This window comes from Erpetoichthys calabaricus, chromosome 5, assembly GCF_900747795.2.
Source record: "Erpetoichthys calabaricus chromosome 5, fErpCal1.3, whole genome shotgun sequence".
Lineage (NCBI taxonomy): Eukaryota > Metazoa > Chordata > Cladistia > Polypteriformes > Polypteridae > Erpetoichthys > Erpetoichthys calabaricus.
This window is the reverse complement of record NC_041398.2, coordinates 21,527,300-21,549,330: the sequence shown is the minus strand read 5'-3', so window position 1 is coordinate 21,549,330 and position 22,031 is coordinate 21,527,300. Positions and strand designations below refer to the sequence as shown.

Below are 22,031 nucleotides of genomic sequence, written 5' to 3'. Positions count from 1 at the left end.
GCAGGGTGGAGAAGAGTGTCAGGAGTGATTTGTGACAGACGGGTATCAGCAAGAGTGTCTACAGGACGGCAGTGAGATCAGCTATGTTATATGGGCTGGAGATGGTGGCACTGACCAGAAATCAGGAGACAGAGCTGGAGGTGGCAGATGTTAAGATTTGCATTGGGGGTGACGAGGATGGACAGGATTAGAAATGAGGACATTAGAGGGTCAGAGAGGCGAGATTGTGTTGGTTTGGACATGTGAAGAGGAGAGAGGCTGGGTATATTGGGAGAAGGATGTTAAGGATAGAGCTGCTAGGGAAGGGGAACAGAGGAAGGCCTAAGAGAAGGTTTATAGATGTGGTGAGAGGGGACATGCAGGTGATGGGGGTGACAGAGCAAGATGTAGAGGACAGAAAGAGATGGAAAAGATGATCTGCTGTGTCAACAATGCATTTTATTTATGCATAGCTTTGCTGTGATTTTCCTGGAAAGAAAAACAATTGCTATTGTGTGCTTGTCTGTGACTGTACATTCACTTCCAGATGTGCCCACAGATGTACTGAGATAAACGATTTTCTTGCTAAACTGTTTTCAACTTATTTGCTTAGTAATAAAAGTAATATATACTATTAATAAAAGGTAATGTTTTGAACACTTATTATTGTTTTTTTAAGTAATAATAATGAAAAGGATACACTGAAACCATTGCTTGCAAATTAACAGGAAGTAGAGCTGCTCGTCAATCTTCTGAGTTTTATGAAACGAGCCTATGAGCGATCAGCAAGCGTTGCACGGGCTGCTGGGAAATGAAGTTCTTTTTTGACGGAAGCGCGTATAGAGACGGAGAGTTCAAACCCCCCCCCCCCCCAAAATATAACACAATTATGACGCAGCCGGAAATCGACAGGGGAACTTTTTTTTTTTTGGTAAAGTGCCGGTGGAGTCCATCACAAGTCTTGTTAATCGCGTGGCTGCCAGCCGAGTGAGGCACTGAGTCTGAAAATCGTTACGTCTACAACTTTGGGTCCATGGTAAGTATGCTCCGTGCCTCTGAAATGTAATCTCTTCGGTTCAATTCGTTGTTTGGACACCCAGACTGTATCGATCTGCCAAACTGTTTATTCAGTATTTTAGTTACATTTATTTATTTTCTGTTCGCCGTGTTGGGCACGCCACATGGTTTGCGCTTGCACCGTGACCTCTGTCTTTCTTAAACCCATGATATATGACTGCCTGGCTCGATTGTTAGTCTTGATAAGAGTATTTCGAGTCGACGTCTCCAACCCATGCTTTATTTGTGGTGTGGCATGTGAATATACCGTCGCCTCTCCAGGCAGCAGAAACGAGCTGGCCAGTCTCGGCTTAACACAGAATGACAAAGCGCGTCATTATCGCGGCCCTTGCCAGCGCTGACCCAATGACTTCACGCCGTTTACATCGCTTTTCTAAGGCAGCTCGTTATATTCGGGAGAATCACGCGCTATAGACACGCGGAGACCAGGCGACTGTGACGGGCTTTTCCGGTTTTGTAGACAACTCTGCGGCTGCTAATTTGTACGCTAGAATGCCACACTGCTGGTGACACTTCTCCAGGGTGCCATTTCACTGCCATCCTGGAGACAGACTGAAAGCTCTTCTATAGGGTCCGGCTTGTACGTTTTTGTAGGCACATCTGCGACTGCCACTTTGTACACTATGCCAGCTCACACTGCTGGTGACACATGTCCAGGGTGCCATTTCACCGCCCTCCTGGAAACAGAGCGCAAACTCGCGATAGGGTCCTCATGTCCGCTGCGGTGGTCTTCAGCGCTGTATTTTCAGGAGGCGTAGCAGGGTTGTGTTTGACGCTGCACTTCCAGGCGGTCATCTGTCTGTTATACAGTATGTGGGCAGCAAACTCATACGGGACACGTTTGTTCCGTTCCATTTCCGAGCACCCCTCTGCCTACTCCCCTGCTGGCCTGCACTCACACTGCGCTTAACGCTCTGGGCCCGGGCAGGCTATCGCCATGACCATGCGACTTTGTGTAAAAGCAAAATAAGATTCGAACACGGAGTGACGGGAGGAGGGGGAGGTCGTTGCATGTATGTCAAAATATTTCTGCTTATTTTGTGTGCGTCGTGTAGGCAGGATAGCGCTGTACCCTCGTACAGTTATTAGATGTGCAGCACAGCAGGTAAGGTTAGGGAGCATGCACTGGTACAACGCGTCATTGTACCCACTACACAACGAAACAGCACGGGATCCCGGTTGGCATCCCCGCAGGCAGACACGCGGTCTAGTCGCACCCATTTATCTGCCCCATAGAGGTGTTACGTGGGTGTCCCCTTGGCCTGGACCAGCCGTTCAGTTGCGAGCCAAGTCACCCTTGGGTGAATCGCGCCGTATAGTGCAGTAACTGACGCTCCCTCACAAAACCCCACTTTGAGCGTTTTATGGCCTTTATTTAGCTTATCTTTTTATTTTATCATTTGTTCCAAAAGAGATTTTTGATTGTTATTTGTTTTGTTTTATTTTCTGTTATTATGAGGATGCATCGTTTCCCACGAGGTACTGCATCCTGAATCCCGTATTGCAGTATTGTGTGTGGTTCAAGTGTAGTGTCTCTGGATGTATCTGCAGCATGGTAATGTGATAAAAATGGTATAGCATTATATTTCACATTCCACTCTGCCTCCAATAACTTAGAAACGCCCAGAAAGTCCGTTTTGGGGTCTAAACAGCATGTGGTGCTTTCCGAGTTGGATCCCAGGTCTGTTCCTTGTGCTGCTCCTCATACCAATGTAGCTCACCTTGGTGCTTGCCAGTGCTGAACCAATGTATTCAAATGAAATCAAATTTGTCACATACAAATTATACACACTGTACTATATGTAATGGAATGCTTAGTGGTTAAAAACAATTTAAAAAGACAATAAACTAATATATTATAAAAAAAGAAGAAATTTCAGAATATTAGAAATAAGACTTCTTCCTGATAGGTTACAACCTGCAGATGTTCTGCAGCAATTATATATAGAATAATATATAGTACTAGCCGATGCCCACCGTAGCATACGGCGGTGTAAGAATAGGAACGAAAAACAATGAGAAAGGAATTCAGAAATCAAGAAGAAATTAATACTTCTTGAAAGACTCAGTTGTGAATAGGTGTTTTGGTGGAGAAGACAGATGATCAGTGGAAACATCTAACCCTAGAAAAAGCCACGTACAACTGACCGTGGCTGAAGACTGGTATCAGGTCTGTGCTCTGGTGTTTGGGTATTCGATAGTGCGTGTAGAATTTCCGGCCAAGCAGGATTACATGTGAAAGTGATAAATAAATCAGGCTTTCTGAATTTACGTACTATGGCCATGGCATCCTGATAGTTTTGTTGCATGCATCTTGGACTTCCTGGATATGTGGACGGTAATATGATCATTTTGCCTACATTTTGCCTATTTTCAGTCTTTGCTTGCAGTGCGTCTGATAGTCCTTTGTATTGTTCCACGTGCAGATCTTGTTGATGTAATCTGAGATAGTTGAGACGCATGCCCTCTGTTTTAACATTCGCATCTACAACGTACTGTTGGAATAGTTTGCCACTGGAGTGCAAAATACTAAATGTATTCCTCGTTGCTAATCTGTACGCGTAAAATTGGCATTGAGTAAGCCTGATTCGCTTGGCGGTTCTTTTACCGGGAACATGTTGTAAATCTTTGTGCCAGCCAATGTTTCCATAAGGGAATAAAAAGTGGGAAAACCATAGGATCGCAATTCATATTGAGCGTGGAAATCTGTTTACAGGAGTTGCCTCTGGGATAGATGCAAATGTCCCTTTCGGCAGGCAGTACGCCATGTTCTCCGACTAAAATCGGTGTGACATGTCGGGGCATTGTATCATCGTAAATCCTGCCGAGGATGCTGTTGGATTGGACTGAGCAATTTCATACATGTGTTTGTATGATTTAGCGAAGGGGTTGATGGTTCTGAGCATGGAATCTAGCTGGAGAAGTACATTTTCACTGCATGCAGAGTTTGCTTTATTTTGTAAGCGTACTTCAGTAGCTTGCGCTGTGTCAAAAAACATACAACTGTCCATATCCTGGAAAGGTAGAAGTGTTAGCGTATAGTGGAGAGATTTGTTGATAAATTTGCCCGTATATTTTAAAACAGTATGGTCCGCGGCCAGGAGGTTGAGTTATCTGTGCACCCATGGAAGCAAACGCTAGAGAAGGGTTGTATTCTCAAATGTGTTCACAATAATTTTTAGCTTCTGATGTTTGCTGTGTAAGAAGCTGTTGTAAAGACACAGGAGCCGCAGGCAGCGTGGGGAAGGGTTTGGAGGAGGACGAATAGGAATCAAGAAATGCCGTGTGGGCGGGACTGGTTTTGAAGTGAAAGCAGGACGAACCAGAAGAGAAATTAATATAAGAGATATGAAGCCTTGCAAGATGAAGCATACAATTTGCTCAGGTGTCCCAACTTGTGTAGATTATTTAACCCCTTAACCGCCCTCTGCCGGATATATCCGGCATCGTTGTTTTATTGCTAACGCCATACTGCCGGAATTATCCGGCACATTTGCCTATGGTTCTATGAATGCCTGGCGCGTAGTATAACTGACGGTTTGGCATGGGTATTATTACTACATTGTATTTCGACAACTCTGTGATTGTTTTGGCTGGTTATGTGACATGATTCGGAAGTGACAGCTGTGAATATGGCGAAACGTAAACTGACTTCAAGTGAGGCTTTGCAGGCGATTTTGGACAATTCTGATCATGATTGTAGCAGTTCTGAAGAAGATTTTAGCGACAGTGATGAGCAGCAACGTGCGCTGCATGATACTGTGAATGAAGACGCATCGGATGACGGCGATGAGTGGGTGTATCCCCAGTATCTCAACTGGACTGCTGCCCGAGGTGAACTACCTTTTCTGCATCCGTTTGAGGCAACGTCTGGCTTTACTGTTGATGTAAACAATTGCACTGCTGAGCAGTTTTATGAGCTGTTTGTGTCACCTGATTTGATCAGACATTTTGTTCATCAGACAAATCTGTATGCAGCACAGTTTATTGAGAAAAATCCCAATTTACCTCCACATTCCCGTGTTCGTGCTTGGTTTGACACTGATGAAAACGAAATGAAAAAATTCATTGGGATTTTGATGTTGATGGGAATAATCAGAAAACCAGATATTGAGATGTACTGGTCTACAGATCCTATGTATGCAACACCTATTTTTGCAGCTGTCATGACACGTAACCGATTCTCTTTGCTGCTGAAATTCTTTCATTTGAATGACAACAGAAATGAGCCAGATAAGAAAGATCCAAACCGTGACCGCTTGTTCAAGCTACGTCCTTTGATTGATCATTTATTTGAAGCATTTCAGTTGCCCTACATGCCAGGACCGTCAGTTGCAGTTGATGAAAGTTTATTGTTGTGGAAGGGCCGCTTACAGTTTCGACAGTATCTACCATTGAAAAGGGCACGGTTTGGTATCAAGATGTTTTGCTTAGCTGAGAATTCAGGTTACATTTATAGATTTTGTGTATACACTGGCAAAGAGGATCCTATGAGTAGTATTTCAGCAGTGTTGCCAGATGAATGTAAGGACTTTGGACTTTCAGAGAAAATTGTTGTGTACCTTGCCCTACCACTATTGGACAATGGGTACACCATTTGGATGGATAACTGGTACTCCAGTTGTATGTGTTTGCCCATTTCTAGAACTTGCACAACATTTAGTGGTCAATACTGTTTGAATAAATGTAAAAAAGTAAAAAAACGAAAATTGTTTAGATTTCGCCTGGTGTGGGGAATATTTAGGGAGTTGGCGATTAAAGGGTTAAATACCTTCTGTCTCTGTTAAAGCAGACGCCCTCTGAAAGTGCTACTTGGACAAAATCTTTCGAGACTCCAATTGGTTCAAAATGCGGCTGCAAGGCTTTTAACTGGAAGCAGCAGAAGCCAACACATTACACCAATTTTAAAAACCCTACACTGGCTGCCGGTTAGCTTCAGAATTGATTTTAAGATACTCCTCTTAACCTATAAGGCACTAAATGGTCTAGCCCCTGCCTACTTGAGTGTCTTGCTCCATCGTCACAATCCCCCTCGTGTTCTTAGATCCGCAGATCAGCTGCTCCTAACCGTTCCCAAGGCACATTTTAAAGTTCGTGGTGAAAGGGCTTTTTCCGTCTGTGCACCCAGATTCTGGAACTCCTTACCTTTAGTGGTTAGGCAAGCCACTTCAGTCACCACATTCAAATCAAACCTAAAAACGCACTTCTTCACATTGGCTTTTAATTCTTAACCTGTCTTATTTCCACTTGCTTTTTGCTATTTCTCTGTTTTATTGGGTCCCCTGCCCTGTTTTTTAGTGTCTCTGTTTTAATTCTCTCTTAATGTTTGTTTTTAATATTTTGCTTTTAGTCTTGCTTGTTTTAACTGTACAGCGCTTCGGTCAGTTGTAATGCTGTGTTTTTAAGCGCTTAACAAATAAAAATGGTATGGTATGGTAAAATTTCACAGTAGAATGACAACGAAATGGCAATTAACACATGAAGAGAGACACAACAGCAACATTTATTTCTATCGCACATTTTCATACAAGCAATGCAGCTCAAAGTGCTTTACATGACGAAGAAAGAGAAAAAAGACAAAATAAATAATTCAAATTAGGGAACACTAATTAACATAGAATAAAAGTCAGGTCCGATGCCCAGGGAGGACAGAAAAAACAAACAAAAAAAAAAACTCCAGACGGCTGGAGAAAAAATAAAATCTGCAGGGGTTCCGAGGCCATGAGACCACCCGGCCCCCTCTAGGCATTCTACCCAACATAAATGACCTCAGTCAGTCCTCATTGTATTCAGGGTTCATGTGGAAGAATTTGATGATGACGGTCAATCCAGCAATGGACAGACATCACGGTGCTTTGATCAGGTGGTGGGGGCGCAGATCAGCATCACAGAAAACTGGAAAAAGAACAGCAGAGAGAGTAGGGGAGGGCGGCACGGTGGCGCAGTGGTAGCGCTGCTGCCTCGCACTTAGGAGACCCGGGTTCGCTTCCCGGGTCCTCCCTGCGTGGAGTATGCATGTTCTCCCCGTGTCTGCGTGGGTTTCCTCCGGGCGCTCCGGTTTCCTCCCACAGTCCAAAGACATGCAGGTTAGGTGGATTGGTGATTCTAAATTGGCCCTAGTGTGTGCTTGGTGTGTGGGTGTGTTTGTGTGTGTCCTGCGGTGGGTTGGCACCCTGCCCGGGATTGGTTCCCTGCCTTGTGCCTTGTGTTGGCTGGGATTGGCTCCAGCAGACCCCCGTGTTCGGATTCAGCGGGTTGGAACATGGATGGATGGATGGAGTAGGGGTTAGTATGGATTTTGGTGCCACCATGAATAGTCATGATAATTAATTGAATATACAATACAATACAATACAATGCAGTTTATTTTTTGTATAGCCCAAAATCACACAAGAAGTTCCGCAATGGGCTTTAACAGGCCCTGCCTCTTGACAGCCCCCCAGCCTTGACTCTCTAAGAAGACAAGAAAAAACTCCCAAAAGAAACCTTGTAGGGAAAAAATGGAAGAAACCTTGGGAAAGGCAGTTCAAAGAGAGACCCCTTTCCAGGTAGGCTGGGCGTGCAGTGGGTGTCGAAAGAAGGGGGTCAATACAATACAATACAGTACACAGAACAGAACAATTTCTCAATATAGTTAAGAAATAAAAAATATAAATTTTTGACGTACAGAGCAGAATTTAACAGTAGATGATATATCCCATAATAAGATTTGGATTTGTGTAGAGTCCTGGAGACCTCATCCTTCAAGCTGCCTCCCCCAATTGGCCATTCCACGGCTGAAACAGTGCTGGGCCAGCCAATCCGATGAAAGGACCCCTATATACAGAGTATCAGGATTAAACTAAGATGAAGTTTTGAGAAGGTCATGTTAAAGTAATGAGTGTTTATCAGTTTTTTAAAGTGCTCCACCATATTAGTCTGATGAATTTCTTTCGGTCAGCTATTCCAGATTTTAGGTGCCTAACAGCAGAAGGCCACCCGCCTCACCACTTCTTTTAAGTTTAGCTCTCGGAATTCTAAGCAGACACTCATTTGAAGATCTAAGGTTACGATTTGGAGTGTAAGGTGTAAGACATTCTGAAATATAAGATTAAGCGAGATTATTGAAGGCTTTGTAAACATTAAGCAGGATTTTAAAGTCAATTCTAAATGGCACTGGTAACCAGTGTAGTGACGCTAAGACTGGGGTGATGTGCTCAGATTTTCTTTTCCGAGTTAAGATTCTTGCAGCTGCATTCTGCACTCATTGTAATCGATTGATGTCTTTTTTTTGGGTGGTCCTGAGAGGAGTGCGTTACAGTAATCTAGCCGACTGAAAACAAAAGTGTGAACTAATTTCTCAGCATCTTGCAATGTTATAAGAGGTCTAACTTTTGCTCTGTTTCTTAAGTGGAAAAAAATGCTGTCCTAGTGATCTGATTAATATGTGATTTAAAATTCAGGTCAGAGTCAATAGTTACCCCTAAACTCTTTACCTCCGTCTTGACTTTTAATCCTAATGCATCAAGTTTATTACAACATTATTACCCTTAGAAGTGTAGGCCTTTCATTGTGAGGACTTACAAACAAATGAGAGTGTCAGTAAGCACCATGGTGTCCAACACAATCCAAAGGCAACTGGGAGAAGCTCTGATAGGAGGAGATCTAGCAGAACCACAAAGCCACCAGCCAATCAGAAGTCAAGTTTCTGAGGGTCACCAGCAGGTGTGGTCACAGGTGCCTCACAGCACCACAGCTTCAAGCACAGCTCAAGTCCTTCAAGTCCATATTTAGTAAATGGCAACCTTGTGTCTGTGCTCACCACTCTCTCGTTCTCCGATCTGCCATCAAACTCCCCCCCACATTTCTTCTGCTTGGTAAAACTGTTCCAGCTCTGCCTGGGGTCATGTCGATTGTGACAGTCACAAATTCTCCATTGGTTTGAGATCCAGACTCTGACTTGGCCACCCCAGGACATCCACGTTGTTGTTTTGAACCCATTCCAGTATCTCTTTGGCTTTCTACTTCCAGGGTCTGCTGCAGAGAGTTGCCTGATGTCACCACCAAACTTCACATTAGGGGTCAATTTTTGGCAATGTACCGTGTTCTAACATGAGATTTAGCCTGATGGCCGGAAAGCTCAAAGCTTTGTTTTTTTTTTTTTTATTAGACCTTAGCACCTTCTTCCAGCATACCTCCGAGTGTCCCGTGTGCCTTCAGCCAAGATCTCCATTTATGGTTTCTCTCTTTGCCCCTCTGCATAAAGCTGGCACTGGTGGAGCACCCACCCAACACTTTTTATATGCCCAGTATCTCCAGTCTCTGAAGCGGGTGACTCTTTGGAGGTCTCTTGGTGGTCTCCCTCACCCTTCTTCTTGGGTTGTTGTGGATGGCCTGCTCTAGCAGATTTACGGCTGTGCCACACGCTTTCCATTTTTAAACGGTGACTTGGATTTCTTTCTTGTCTCCCTCTCCTGGCTTGTGCTTTTCATGGAGTTGCTTGGAGTGTTCTTTTGTCTTCATTGTGTGGGTTTGACCACCATAACGAATCCCCACAAGCTGGTCCTTCCAAGTTGAGCTCATGAAGTGAATTTTAAAACCAGTGGGCTGCACTAGCGATGATTTAGGGGTGTCCTAATAGGAGGAGAATATTTATTCTATTAATTGTTGTGTGTTTTATATTTGGTAATCATTTTGAGAACTTGCAGAGCTCTGTTTTCACTTTGACATTAAATTCAGTGGTTCAGTGTTGTATGACAAGAAAATGTGAAGGGGTGAATACTTTTTATAGGTTGTGACCCCCCAGGGGGTGCTGCAGCCCCCCAAACCCCCGACACAACAGGCTCTGGTACAAGTTCCAATGAAACAACAAGGTTTTTATTGTGTGAAACTCTTACTAGTAAAGTTTCCCACGACCACAACTCTGTTTCTTCCACTCTCTGTAACTCTTCCTCCGCTCCTCTCGGCAAGCCTCCATGTCCCGATTCTGGCTCCTTGAGTTGAGGCAGGCTGTGCCCCTCGTCTACAAAACCCAGAAGTACTTCCGGTGTCCCAAGACTGCAGCTTGGGGTTACTTGTGGGAGGGGTTGGAGCCTGACAAAGCAGGGCTCGCTATTCCCCTCTGTGCACCCATGAGGCACCCACAGAACCAATCAAGGGCTGAGCCAATGAACTCCAGTTCTCAACGTGCCCTGTGGGAATCCAAGATGGTACCGTATCACGGGAGGAAAGTGGGGTGCTAGTGTTTCGGGGGGAGACAATGCTCCATGCAAAATGTCTGCACCTGTCATTCCATGTCCTGTGCAATCCCAGCTGGGTAAGGATTCTCTATTCAGCTCTGGCCGGGATGCCAGTCTCCATGTGGCATTCCTTACAAGGCACTATAAATGAGTCAATTGTGAAAAAGCATAATTAAGTCCCCTCATTATTATGGAATACAATCTCTCCATTTTGTTTCAAATCAATAGTACATTTACCCCAGTTTTGGCTACAGTAAATGTTATGTCAAAATGGGGTGACTGTTAAAAGCTGCTTTTATTAAAAATGGGGCTTTACCAAGTGACATGTTTCCGAATGGCTCTTTTAAGGCCAGTGGTCTTCATCTCAGAAAGCCTCTTTTCATGTTGGTTTTGTCACCTGTCAGTCCACATCAACACCCTCAACCTTTTCCTATCAGTTAATCGTTTCATGCCAATTACTTCTGCCTGATTTGTAGGCGGCAGACTGGCAAAGCCGTTAATCCCAGCTTTTCTAACATTCAACACTGAGGCCATAAGAGTTTGTTTTGCAGAGGATACACAGAGATGATTTAACATTTCGTAACATGTACCAGACGATGGGTGATGTAGTCATGCAAGATATAATATCTTGGGTCAGCTTGGGTCGGGGAGCATGCACTGGTACAGAATGCCACTGCACTCACCACACAATGAAACAGCTGAGGATCTGGATTGGCAACAACAGGGTAGACACATGCGGTTCAGTCCCACCCCTTGGAAAATGACCATCTATTTGCTGCTGCCAGGTGTCACATGGGTGTCCCCTTGGCCTGATCCACCCACTTGGGTCCTCATCAGTTATGGCATTATGGCCAAGTGGCACAATTCCCAGAGGTTTGGTCTAGCTGAGAACCAGGCCAAGGGGATGCCCACTGTAACACCTGGCTATAGCAAATAGATGGTCAGTTCTGGAGGGTGGGACCAGACTGCATGTCTGCCTATGTGTTTGGGGGGTGCCAACCAGGATCCCAAGCTGTTTCATCATTTGGTGGGTGCAGCAATGCGCCATATTAGTGCATGGCCCCCAGCCTGACCTGTGTCATCTGCCATCTTTGTCCTTGCATCTCCCTGTGGCTTCAGTAAACACCTATTTTAATAAACTAATGTATATAGAATTACCCTGACAGACCACAGTGGCACACATTGGCTACACCAGGGGTGTCTAAACTTTTGCACGGAACTCTGTATGCAGCTAAGCCTGTTGAAAAGTTTCATAAGTCGTTTTAAAAACAAGGTGGTTTGTTTAAAATAAATAAATAAAAATGCATCAAAATATCTTGACATTTTTCATTTTATTTTTGTGCTTAGTCACTCTTTGGGAAAGAGTTTTTGATATTCAGTTTATTGAAAAGCTGTATTTTTTAAGATAATAATAATATGAAATTCTTGACATTTTTGTTTTTTCAGTACGAAACACCTGTCGGTTTAATGAGTGAGGAACCGTCGCCAGTCTGGAAACGAACCCGTCTGTAGCAGAAACTATGGCAGAGAGCCTGGACTGCATTAAAGAGGAGGAGCGTGAAGAGGTCCCTGTCCAGGTAAAGGAGGAGACAAAAGTAATCCTTGTCTGCGTGAAGGAGGAGTTAAGTGAGGAATTGGTCTGTGGCAGAGAGGAAGAACAATCTGTGCACCTGAGAGCATTCCCTGATCGGGAATGTCATGGTGGTTTGAAGATGGAGGACTTGAAATCAGAAGAATTGGGTCCAGAAGCGAGCAGTCCGGATAACCTGAGATCCTCTCCATGGGCACTGGATGAGAAGCCGTCGTCTTCTGTCTGTAAGTCTTCATAAGAGAGTGAAATGCATTGGAGCCCCTTATTTCCCTAAAAAAAAAAAATACATTTAAATGTTAAGAGAAGGAAGTTGTCACTGGTTTGTCACAATCTCGTTAGGACATTTTCTGTTTTTATTATTTTTTAACTCTTCTTCAGGGAGGATGTCGACTTTTGTCCAGAGGGAGGGGTTAAAGGTGGCAATCAACTGTAAGCGGTGACCAAGCCCACCATTTTATGTTTTAGTTTGACTCTCTTTGCTACAAGGAAAGTTAGCTTCACTGGTCTGACCGAGGCTCCCTGTGCTCACGTGAGTAGCGAAGAGCAAACAACAGGCAAAATGTCATCTGGCGAGAGATTAAAGTGAAATGCTCCGTGGATGACATTTTGCATATTATTGCTGAATTGGACTCTTGACTTCTCAGACTCCATTACTGATGCAAGTAATCGAAAACAAATGTGAGGTACCAGCATCAGCTGATCGTAGTCCTGAACACATTCATGTAGCTGACACACCTACAGCAACGTTTGCCCGGGAGGACCACCACTTACAATGACGACAACAACAGCAACATTTATTTCTATTGCACATTTTTATACAAATGATGAAGCTCAAAATGCTTTACGTTATGAAGAAAGAGAAAAAAGACAAAATAAATAATAATTAAAATAAGGGAAAACTAATTAACATAGAATAAAAGTGAGGTCAGATGGCCAGGGAGGACAGAAAAAACAAAAAAAAAACTCCAGACGGCTGGAGAATAAAAATAAAATCTGCAGGGGTTTTGAGACCACCCGGCCCCCTCTACCTAACATAAATGACCTCAATCAGTCCTTATTGTATTCAGAGTTCACATGGAAGAACTTGATGATGACGGTCATGTGGACTTCTGGCCTTTAATCCATCAATGGAGGGACATCATGGTGGTTTAATCAGGTGGTGGGGGAGCAGATCAGCATCACAAAAAAACGGAAAAAGAACAGAAGAGAAAGTTGGGGTTAGTATGGATTAAAGAGCCACCTGAATGATAATGATAATTAAATATACAGAGCATCAGGATTAAACTGCAATGAAGCTCTGAGAAAGCCATGTTACAGTAATGAGTTTGTTAAAGTGCTCCACCGTGTTAGCCTGATGAATTTCTTTCGGTCAGCTATTCCAGATTTGAGGTGCCTAACAGCAGAAGGCCTCCTCACCACTTCTTTTAAGTTTAGCTCTTGGAATTCTAAACAGACCCCGATTTGAAGATCTAAGGTTACGATTTGGAGTGTCAGGTGACAGGCATTCCACAATCTGAGATTGTTTAAGGCTTTGTAAACCATCAGCAGTATTTTAAAGTCAATTCTAAATGACACAGGTAACCAGTGTAGTGACGCTAAGACTGGGGTGATGTGCTCAGATTTTCTTTTCCTAGTTAAGATTCTAGCAGCTCCATTCTGCACTCGTTGTAATCGATTGATGCCTTTTTTTTTGGGTGGTCCTGAGAGGAGTGTGTTACAGGAATCTAGTCAACTAAAAACAAAATCGTCATCTAATTTCTCAGCATCTTGTAATGCTATAGGAGGTCTAACTTTTGCTATATTTCTTAAGTGAAAAAATGCTGTCCTAGTTAATCTGATTAATATGTGATCTAAAATTCAGGTCAGAGTCAATAATTTCCCCTAAATTCTTTACCTCTGTCTTGACTTTTAAATCTAATGCATCAAGTTTATTTCTAATAACCTCATTATATCCATTTTTGCCAATCACTAAGATTTCTGTTTTCTCCTTATTTAGTTTGAGAAAATTACTACTCATCCATTTGGAAACACAAGTAAGACATTGGGGGGTCAGTGAGACAGGAGAGTCGGGGTCATCAGGTGCTATTGATAAATACAGTTGTGTGTCATCAGCATAGCTGTGGTGGCTCACGTTATGCCTTGAGATAATTTGACCTAACGGAGGCATGTAAATCGAAAAGAGCAGCAGACCCAGGATAGAACACCATATAGAATATCAGGGGTCTCTGAGGTATAATTACCACAACTAAGAAAGAATTTTCTACCTACCAGGTAGGACTCAAACTAATTTAAAACCCTGCCAGAGCAGCCCACCCATTGACTAAAGCGATTTCTAAGAATATTGTTATCAATGGTATCAAATGAGGCACTCAGATCTAAGAGGATGAGAACAGACAAAAGGCCTCTGTCTGCATTTACCGCAAGTCATTGACTACTTTAACGAGTGCAGTTTCTGTGACTTGTTCTGAAACCCGACAAGATTTTCAAACTAGATTGTGTTGCACTGCGCCCACAACCGTCACTGCCGTAAAGAGCAAAGACAGCCTGCCGCTCATTCCTGCCAGCCATTGTGCCACCCGTGAGCAGCTCGAGTTGCAAAAGATGGCAAACTGGTGGCCACAGCATGCAGCAACAGATGTTTAATGCTGATTTACATGTGAAACCATTGTTTTGTGAGCTTTTCAGAAAACTGTGTTTTTTAGAAAGTATATTCAGCCCTCAAAGAGTTAATAATGGCTCCAGTGCTGTGATTTCTAGAATTACTAATTATAATCTGATTTAGAATTGTTCTTACCCTGTTTGTTACTTCAGATCGCTCTTTTCATGACTGCTTTCCCCTCCTGCGATGGCACTGTTTGTTAAAGTGTGTCTCATACAGCCTTGTGTTTTGATTTTTGAAAACCAAAAAAAGGCCCACATTCACACGATGGCTTTATTTCCATTTTCTTCACTCCTATATGACGCAGAACTGATCTTTGTAAAGACCTGTGACTAGCAAAAAATGATACAGAAGCCCAGCCTTTCAGAAAGAATTTAAACGATTTTCTTTGCCACTGGTAATAAGTGAAACGGGCAACTTTTGATTTGTATATAGTTTCATGAAACGGACAGTGACATTTATTTTTCAGGCAGTTTTGCAATTAAAAAATACAAAACTTGTTAAGAGTTTTTTTTTTTTATATATAGATAGATATGTTGAATAGTTTTACTGTCAAATAATGCAAAGAGTACGCGACATGTGTTTTGCCCTAATTCTGGGCTCATCAGGCGTACACACTCACTGCACCCCCTCTTGGGAATTGAACCTCGGACGTCCGCGCTAGAGGCGAAGCCCCTAATGTTGCGCCACGGCGTGTGGTTCGTTCATTTGACAGCATGTAGATCGGGGTAATTACATTCACGGCATTCGTAGTCTGAATCACAATCTGATTGTATGGGTGGTATATATATATATATATATATATATATATATATATATATATATATATGATAGTGAACAGGGGGGCTGAACGTACCCCTAGGAGACATGGCCGCTCCTCTGAAACCCCCTCCTAAACGGTGATACAATGGGAAACAAATACAGGTTTTTTTTACCTCCTCTTTGCTCGAGTAGCTGCTGGCTTGCTGCTGCTACTGAGCTGCTTGATCTGCATTTCACTCGGTACTTCGAACATTTAAAATCCTGTACAGCAGTTGTCCTTTTGTCACACTGCCTTGTCTATCTTCCCCCAGATGTCCTCTGCTTTATTCTTTATGCATTATCCTTTGTTTCTTGAAAACCCTGAATGAATGTGTGCAACCATGTGACCCAAGTGTCACAATATATATGCAAATACACACACTTATTTATTTATTTATTTATTTATATATATGTGTACATGCAAACATATATTACGCATGTGGAAATCGAACTTCAGAAGTTTTTTTTCCTTCTTTTGGCTGCTCCCGTTAGGGGTCGCCACAGCGGATCCTCTTCTTCCATATCTTTCTGTCCTCGTATCTTGCTCAGTTACCCCAATCACCTGCATGTCCTCTCACCACATCCATAAACCTTCTCTTAGGCCTTCCTCTGTTCCTCTTCCCTGTCAGCTCTATCCTTAGCACCCTTCTCCCAGTATACCCAGCATCTCTCCTCTGCACATGTCCATCCCAACACAATCTCACCTCTCTGACTTTGTCTCCCAACTTGAGCTGACCCTCTAATGTCCTCATTTCTAATCCTCTCCATCCTCATCACACCCAATGCAAATCTTAGCATCTTTAACTCTGCCACCTCCAGCTCTGTCTCCTGCTTTCTGGTCAGTGCCACCGTCTCCAGCCCATATAACATAGCTGGTCTCACTACCGTCCTGTAGACCTTCCCTGTCACTCTTGCTGATACCCGTCTTTGACAAATCACTTCTGACACTCTTCTCCACCCACTCAACCCTGCCTGCACTCTCTTCTTCACCTCTCTTCCACAATCCCCATTACTCTGTACTGTTGATCACCAAGTATTTAAACTCCTCCACCTTCGCCAACTCTACTCTCTTCATCCTCACCATTCCACTGACCTCCCTGTCATTCACACACATGTATTCTGTCTTGGTGGTCCTACTGACCTTCATTCCTCTCCTCTCCAGGGTCTCTCACCCTGCTCCCTACTCTTGTTACAGATCACAATGTCCTCAACAAACATCACAGTCCACGGGGACTCCTGTCTAATCTCGTCTGTCAACCTGTCCATCACCATTGCAAATAAGAAAGGGCTCAGAGCCGATCCCTGATGTAATCCCACCTCCGTCACTCCTACCGCAGACCTCACCACTGTCACACTTCTCTCATACATATCCTGTACAACTCTTACGTACTTCTCTGCCACTCCCGACTTCCTCATACAATACCACAGCTCCTCTCTCCTCACCCTGTCATTTGCTTTCTGCAGGTCCACAAAGATGCAATGCAACTCCTTCTGGCCTTCTCTAAACTTCTCCATCAACATCCTCAGAGCAAACATCGCATCTCTGGTGCTCTTTCTTGGCGTGAAACCATCCTGCTGCTCACTGATCATCACCTCACTTCTTAACTGAGCTTCCACTACTTTTTCCCATAACTTCATGCTGTGGCTCATCAATTTTATCCCCCTGTAGTTACTGCAGTCCTGCACATCCCCCTTATTCTTAAATATCAGCACCAGTACACTTCTTCTCCACTCTTCAGGTATCCTCTCACTTTCCAAGATTCCATTAAACTATCTGGTTTTAAACTCCACTGCCATCTCTCCTAAACGCCTCCATGCTTCCACAGGTATGTCATCTGGACCAACGGCCTTTCCATTTTTCATGCTCTTCATCTCTGTCCTTGCTAATCTGTTACACTTCCTGATTCATTATCTCCACATCATCCAACCTCTTCTCTCTCTCGTTCTCTTCATTCATCAGTTCTCTTACCATCTGCTCATCACTCACTTTTGAGTATGTTTCCATCTTTATCCTTTATCACCCTAACCTGCTGCACATCTTTCCCAGCTTGGCCCCTCTGTCCAGTCCATCTCCTTGTACTCTTGTCGTCTTTCTGCATCTCTCTGACTATCCCACTTCTTCGCCATCCTCTTCCTCTGTATACTCTCCTGTATTTCCTCATTCCACCATCAGGTTTCCTTTTCCTCCTTCTTCTGTCCAGATGTCACGCCAAGCACCCTTCTTGCTGTCATCCTTACTACATCTGCTAGATAGATAGATAGATACTTTATTAGTCCCAAGGGGAAATAACCTGATGGATTGTAGTTGCCCAGCTGTCTGGTAACTCTTCACTGCCACCCAGTGCCTGTCTCACCTCCTCCCTAAACTCAACCTTGTGCCTGATCCATGTTTTTTCTGTGTGTCCACTTGCCACAGACAATGACCACAAAATACACTTGACAGTTGTTACTGGGGGGCAGATACTTTTGCACAGCACTGGGTTAACATACAACCTCTTCCTTTTTTCTTTTTCAGTCCTTGTGGAATCCCAACAAAAGATCCACCTTCCTGTGGCCTCCTTAGACCCTACTGAGGTTTTAATTAAACCTGGATCCTTGCTACCAGATCAAGACAGAGAGTCAAGGGACAGTCAGGAGAAGACCACCAATCAAGAAGCTGGGAATAATCAGTTGGAAACTTATGAGTGTTCTGAATGTGGAAAACAGTTTTCAAGGAAGTACAATCTTAAGCTGCATCAGTCCATTCATACTGGGGAGAAGCCCTATTGCTGTCCTCAGTGTGGGAAGAGGTTCAGACAAAAAACATATCTGCAGATCCACCAGAAAGTTCACAGTGGAGAAAAGCCATTCTGCTGCTCTGATTGTGGAAAGAAGTTTACAGAGGAAATTAACCTTCGTTTGCACCAGAAAGTCCACTCGGGTCCCATTCCGTATCATTGCGACACCTGCGGGAAGAGTTTCACACAGCACGGTAAATACAGACGTCACCTTAAGACTCACAATGGAGAGAAGCCCTATTGCTGTACTGAATGTGACAAGTCATATGCTGACAAAAAGTCTTTCAAACGACACCAGGAGACTCACAATGGAGAGAAGTCCCATGTGTGCACTGAATGCGGGTCGAGTTTTACCCGAAAGTACCATCTCGTTCTTCACAAGAGGATTCACTTAGGAGAGGAGCCGTTCAGCTGTGCTGAATGCGGAAAGAGATTCTCGCATAAATATAAGCTCACGAGCCATCAGCACACTCACAACCGGGAATATTCATGTGTGAAGTGTGGACTGCACTGCAAGGACAAAATGAATCTCCTTTTACACCAGAAGGTTCATGCTGGAGAAAAGCCCTATTCCTGCACGCTTTGTGGAATGAGGTTTTCTCAGAAACACAAGCTCACACTGCACATGCGGATTCACACTGGAGAGAAGCCATTTTCCTGTGGCGGATGTGAAATGAGGTTTACTTGCAAAAGGTACCTGAAGATCCATCAGGTTATTCACACCGGAGAGAAACCTCACCGCTGTCCGCAATGCGGGCGGGGTTTCTTTCAGAAGCATAACCTTAAATTACACGAGAGAATCCACACTGGAGTGAAGCCGTACTGCTGCCGAGAGTGCGGAAAGTCCTTTTCACTTAAAATCTCTCTTCAGCGCCACCAGATGATCCACAGCGGGGAGAAACCCTACTGGTGTAGTGAATGTGGGAAACTCTTCAGACTGATTGGGAATTTGCGAGAGCATCAGAGGGTCCACGCGCAGGGTGCGCCATACTGCTGCAGCGAGTGTGGGAAGCCTTTTACAAACAAGAAAAAATTTCAGAAACACCAGACCATTCACAGAGGGGAAAAACCGTTTGGCTGCTCACAGTGTGGTAAGCGTTTCTCACACAAGCAAAAGCTTCAATTGCATGAGAAAATTCACACGGGCGAGACGCCCTACCACTGCCAATGGTGTGGGAAGGCCTTTGCAGATAAAAAATCCCTTCAGCGCCATCAGAAAGTTCACGGCAAGGAGGTATCCCATTCCTGCGCAGAATGTGGACAGCAGTTCAGGCGCATTGGAAAGCTGCGCGAGCATCAGAAGGATCACCGAGGTGAAATGGCCTACTCCTGTACTCACTGTGAAGAAACATTCTCACACAAGCATACGTTTCTCCTCCATCGGAGAACTCACACTGGAGAGAAGTCCTACAGCTGCAGAGAATGTGGGAAGAGTTACGCATATAAAAGTAGCCTTCAGCGCCATCAGCTGGTGCATGGCGAAGAGAAGCCTTATCACTGTACTGAATGTGGGAAGAGCTACACCCAGAAGTACAATCTTCAGCTCCACCAGAGAACCCACAGTACACCTGTAACAAGCGTGGATTCCAGTTTGACTTGAAATGAGAACGGCCCTTTGACAAATGGAAAGCCAAAAGGAAGGAAACACCAGGGATGTTTGTTTGCCATCACTCCTTCTTAATAGGGTACCCAAAGTTAATTACCTCCATAGCTTCAATACAATAACAGCAATCCTCTGGTTTGATCGCAATCTTTGACATTGCTGTTGAGAAATTTTCAACCACTCTTTTGTGATGAACTGCTTTAACTCGGATAGATAGATAGATGCGAGAGGCACTATATAATAGAGAGTGGTGATAATTTTTCCCCAAGGGGAAAATAATAGTGGAAGGTTTTTGACTTTGTGTAACTGTATCTCTCCAATAGACAGAGCTGTGCACTTGTAATCTTGTGTTTTGTTTTGATTGTACTATCGAATAATCCAATGATGCCTCAACTTCATGCCACACAGATGATTGGACCTTCTCCTTGAGATTTTCTGGTTTTCTGGTGAAGTTTGCAAATCACGGTCCCTTCTATGATGGCTAGTCTTCCAAAGCATCTCCACCCTCTCACAATGGCTCTTTTTACAGGAATCCCAGTTTGATTCGGTCTCACGCTGTCCTTCTGGAATTCTATGTGACTTGTTGAATGACATTACTGTATCCTTGGGGTCATTTTGGCTGGATTGCTTTTCCAGGTATCATTCTCCAATATTCTAGATGTTCTCCATTTGAGATAATAGCTCTCATTATAGAGTCCCAGAGCCACAGCAATAGCTTTGTAACCCTTTCCGAGTTGGGAAGTTGCAACAACATTTCTTTCCTTTATCTCTGCTGGAACGTTCTTTGATTTAGGCCTAGTGTTCTTCTTGAAAGTATTGGGGGTTAAAAGATGGCTTGATCATAGATTCTTCTTCTTGATCCCTGGCTCATGTTAGCAATACTATACAAAGGCTGTCCGCATTCTACGAATTATACAAGAAATGTATTTAATAAAGACATCTAAGGAGCAGGCCTGTGGTGGGCTGGCACCCTGTCCGGGGTTTGTTTCCTGCCTTGCGCCCTGTGTTGGCTGGGATTGGCTCTAGCAGACCCCCGTGACCCTGTAGTTAGGATATAGCGGGTTGGATAACGGATGGATGGATCTAAGGAGCATACTAGGCAAGACGTCCTCCTTGCATTGTAATCGCAGATATGCTAACAATTCTTTAAGACGTAGTTTGTATAGATATGAATATACAAGAGCATCTTTGGCATGCAAGGTCTGTCCGGAAAAAGTCCAGCCATTGTTAATTGTCACAAGCCACCAGGGAGTGTACAGCCACCCTAACCTGGACACACACAGGCAGGACACAGGTTCAACTCAACACCCGTATTTATTTACAGCAAAACGTGCACACATTACCAACACCACAACACATCTTCAGTAGATACAGTCCCTTCTTGCCGACAGTCCATCCACCTCCCTTCCTCCTCCTCAAGTTTTGTCTTCTTCCTCCCAACTCTGGCCATTCAATGGAGTGAGGTGGCTCCTCTTATTCGGGTCCCAGGAGTGATCCAGGCAGCTCATCACTGTCAGGTGTGCTGGAGGTCCTCTATAGAGCTCGGCGGCCCCCCTCGGAACCCAACAGCGCTTCACCAAACTCCAGCTCCCGACATGCCCTGTGGGAATCCGTGGTGCCACAGCTGCCCAGGAGGGCTGCCCTCTAGTGTCCCAGGGGAGGTATTGCCTCACCAAGGCCCTCTCCCCTCTGTCGGGGTCCCAGCCAGTTAGTGGCCGTGGCCACCCATCACATAATATAACGAGAACGGTTTGCGCAGCATCGATGTAACCTGGCAGCCAAGAAGAGTGGACTGGAATGGGCACGCGTGAACAATGACGACTTCACTTGACTAGTCAGTGGGGGGCACCAGTGGCCATTGAGTGAACATTTGTACCGGGTGGCCGTCACATTCAAAACGGCTGAGCGGGCAGAGCAACAAATCTGCATCAACTTTTGCGCTAACCTCAAACTATTCGCATCATTCAGAAGGTCTTCTGGTTCTCCACTCCCAAAGAAGGTGAGGCAAAGTTACAGTAAGATCGAGACCATATTTAACCGTCTTTTTTGATATGGAAGGTGTCATCCATCATGGGTGAGCACCTCCAAGCCAAACAGTCAATAAGGAGTACTACTACCTCAGTGTTCTTTGTCAATTGAGAGATGCAATTTGATGAAAATGACTGCAGTTCCAGGTAACTGGTGAATGGAAGCTTCATCATGACAATGCGCCCGCCCATCCGTCACACCTTGTGCAGAGTTTTATGGCGAATCATCAAATCACCCATGTACAAAGTTTCTTGTATCTTCTTCAATAAATGAATTTATTTTTTTCAAATTACACGGC

General features: G+C 44.1%; 1 protein-coding gene across 1 annotated transcript; it reads left to right on the top strand.

Annotated features, from left to right (window-relative positions):
• The first annotated feature begins 914 nt into the window (after positions 1–914).
• LOC114642121 (oocyte zinc finger protein XlCOF6-like) lies at positions 915–20,519 on the top strand. The gene is made up of 3 exons (XM_028791103.2): positions 915–1,015; positions 11,721–12,089; positions 17,841–20,519. Exons 2-3 carry the CDS (start codon positions 11,795–11,797, stop codon positions 19,700–19,702), a joined length of 2,157 nt encoding a protein of 718 aa, XP_028646936.2. The 5' UTR covers positions 915–1,015; positions 11,721–11,794; the 3' UTR covers positions 19,703–20,519.
• Positions 20,520–22,031: the final 1,512 nt, after the last annotated feature.

Coding starts and splice junctions, on each gene's coding strand:
- LOC114642121 (XM_028791103.2), top strand. CDS start 11,795: ATGGCAGAGAGCCTGGACTGCATTAAAGAGGAGGAGCGTGAAGAGGTC. Junction 12,090..17,840: donor GAAGCCGTCGTCTTCTGTCT/GTAAGTCTTCAT, acceptor TTTCTTTTTCAG/TCCTTGTGGAATCCCAACAA.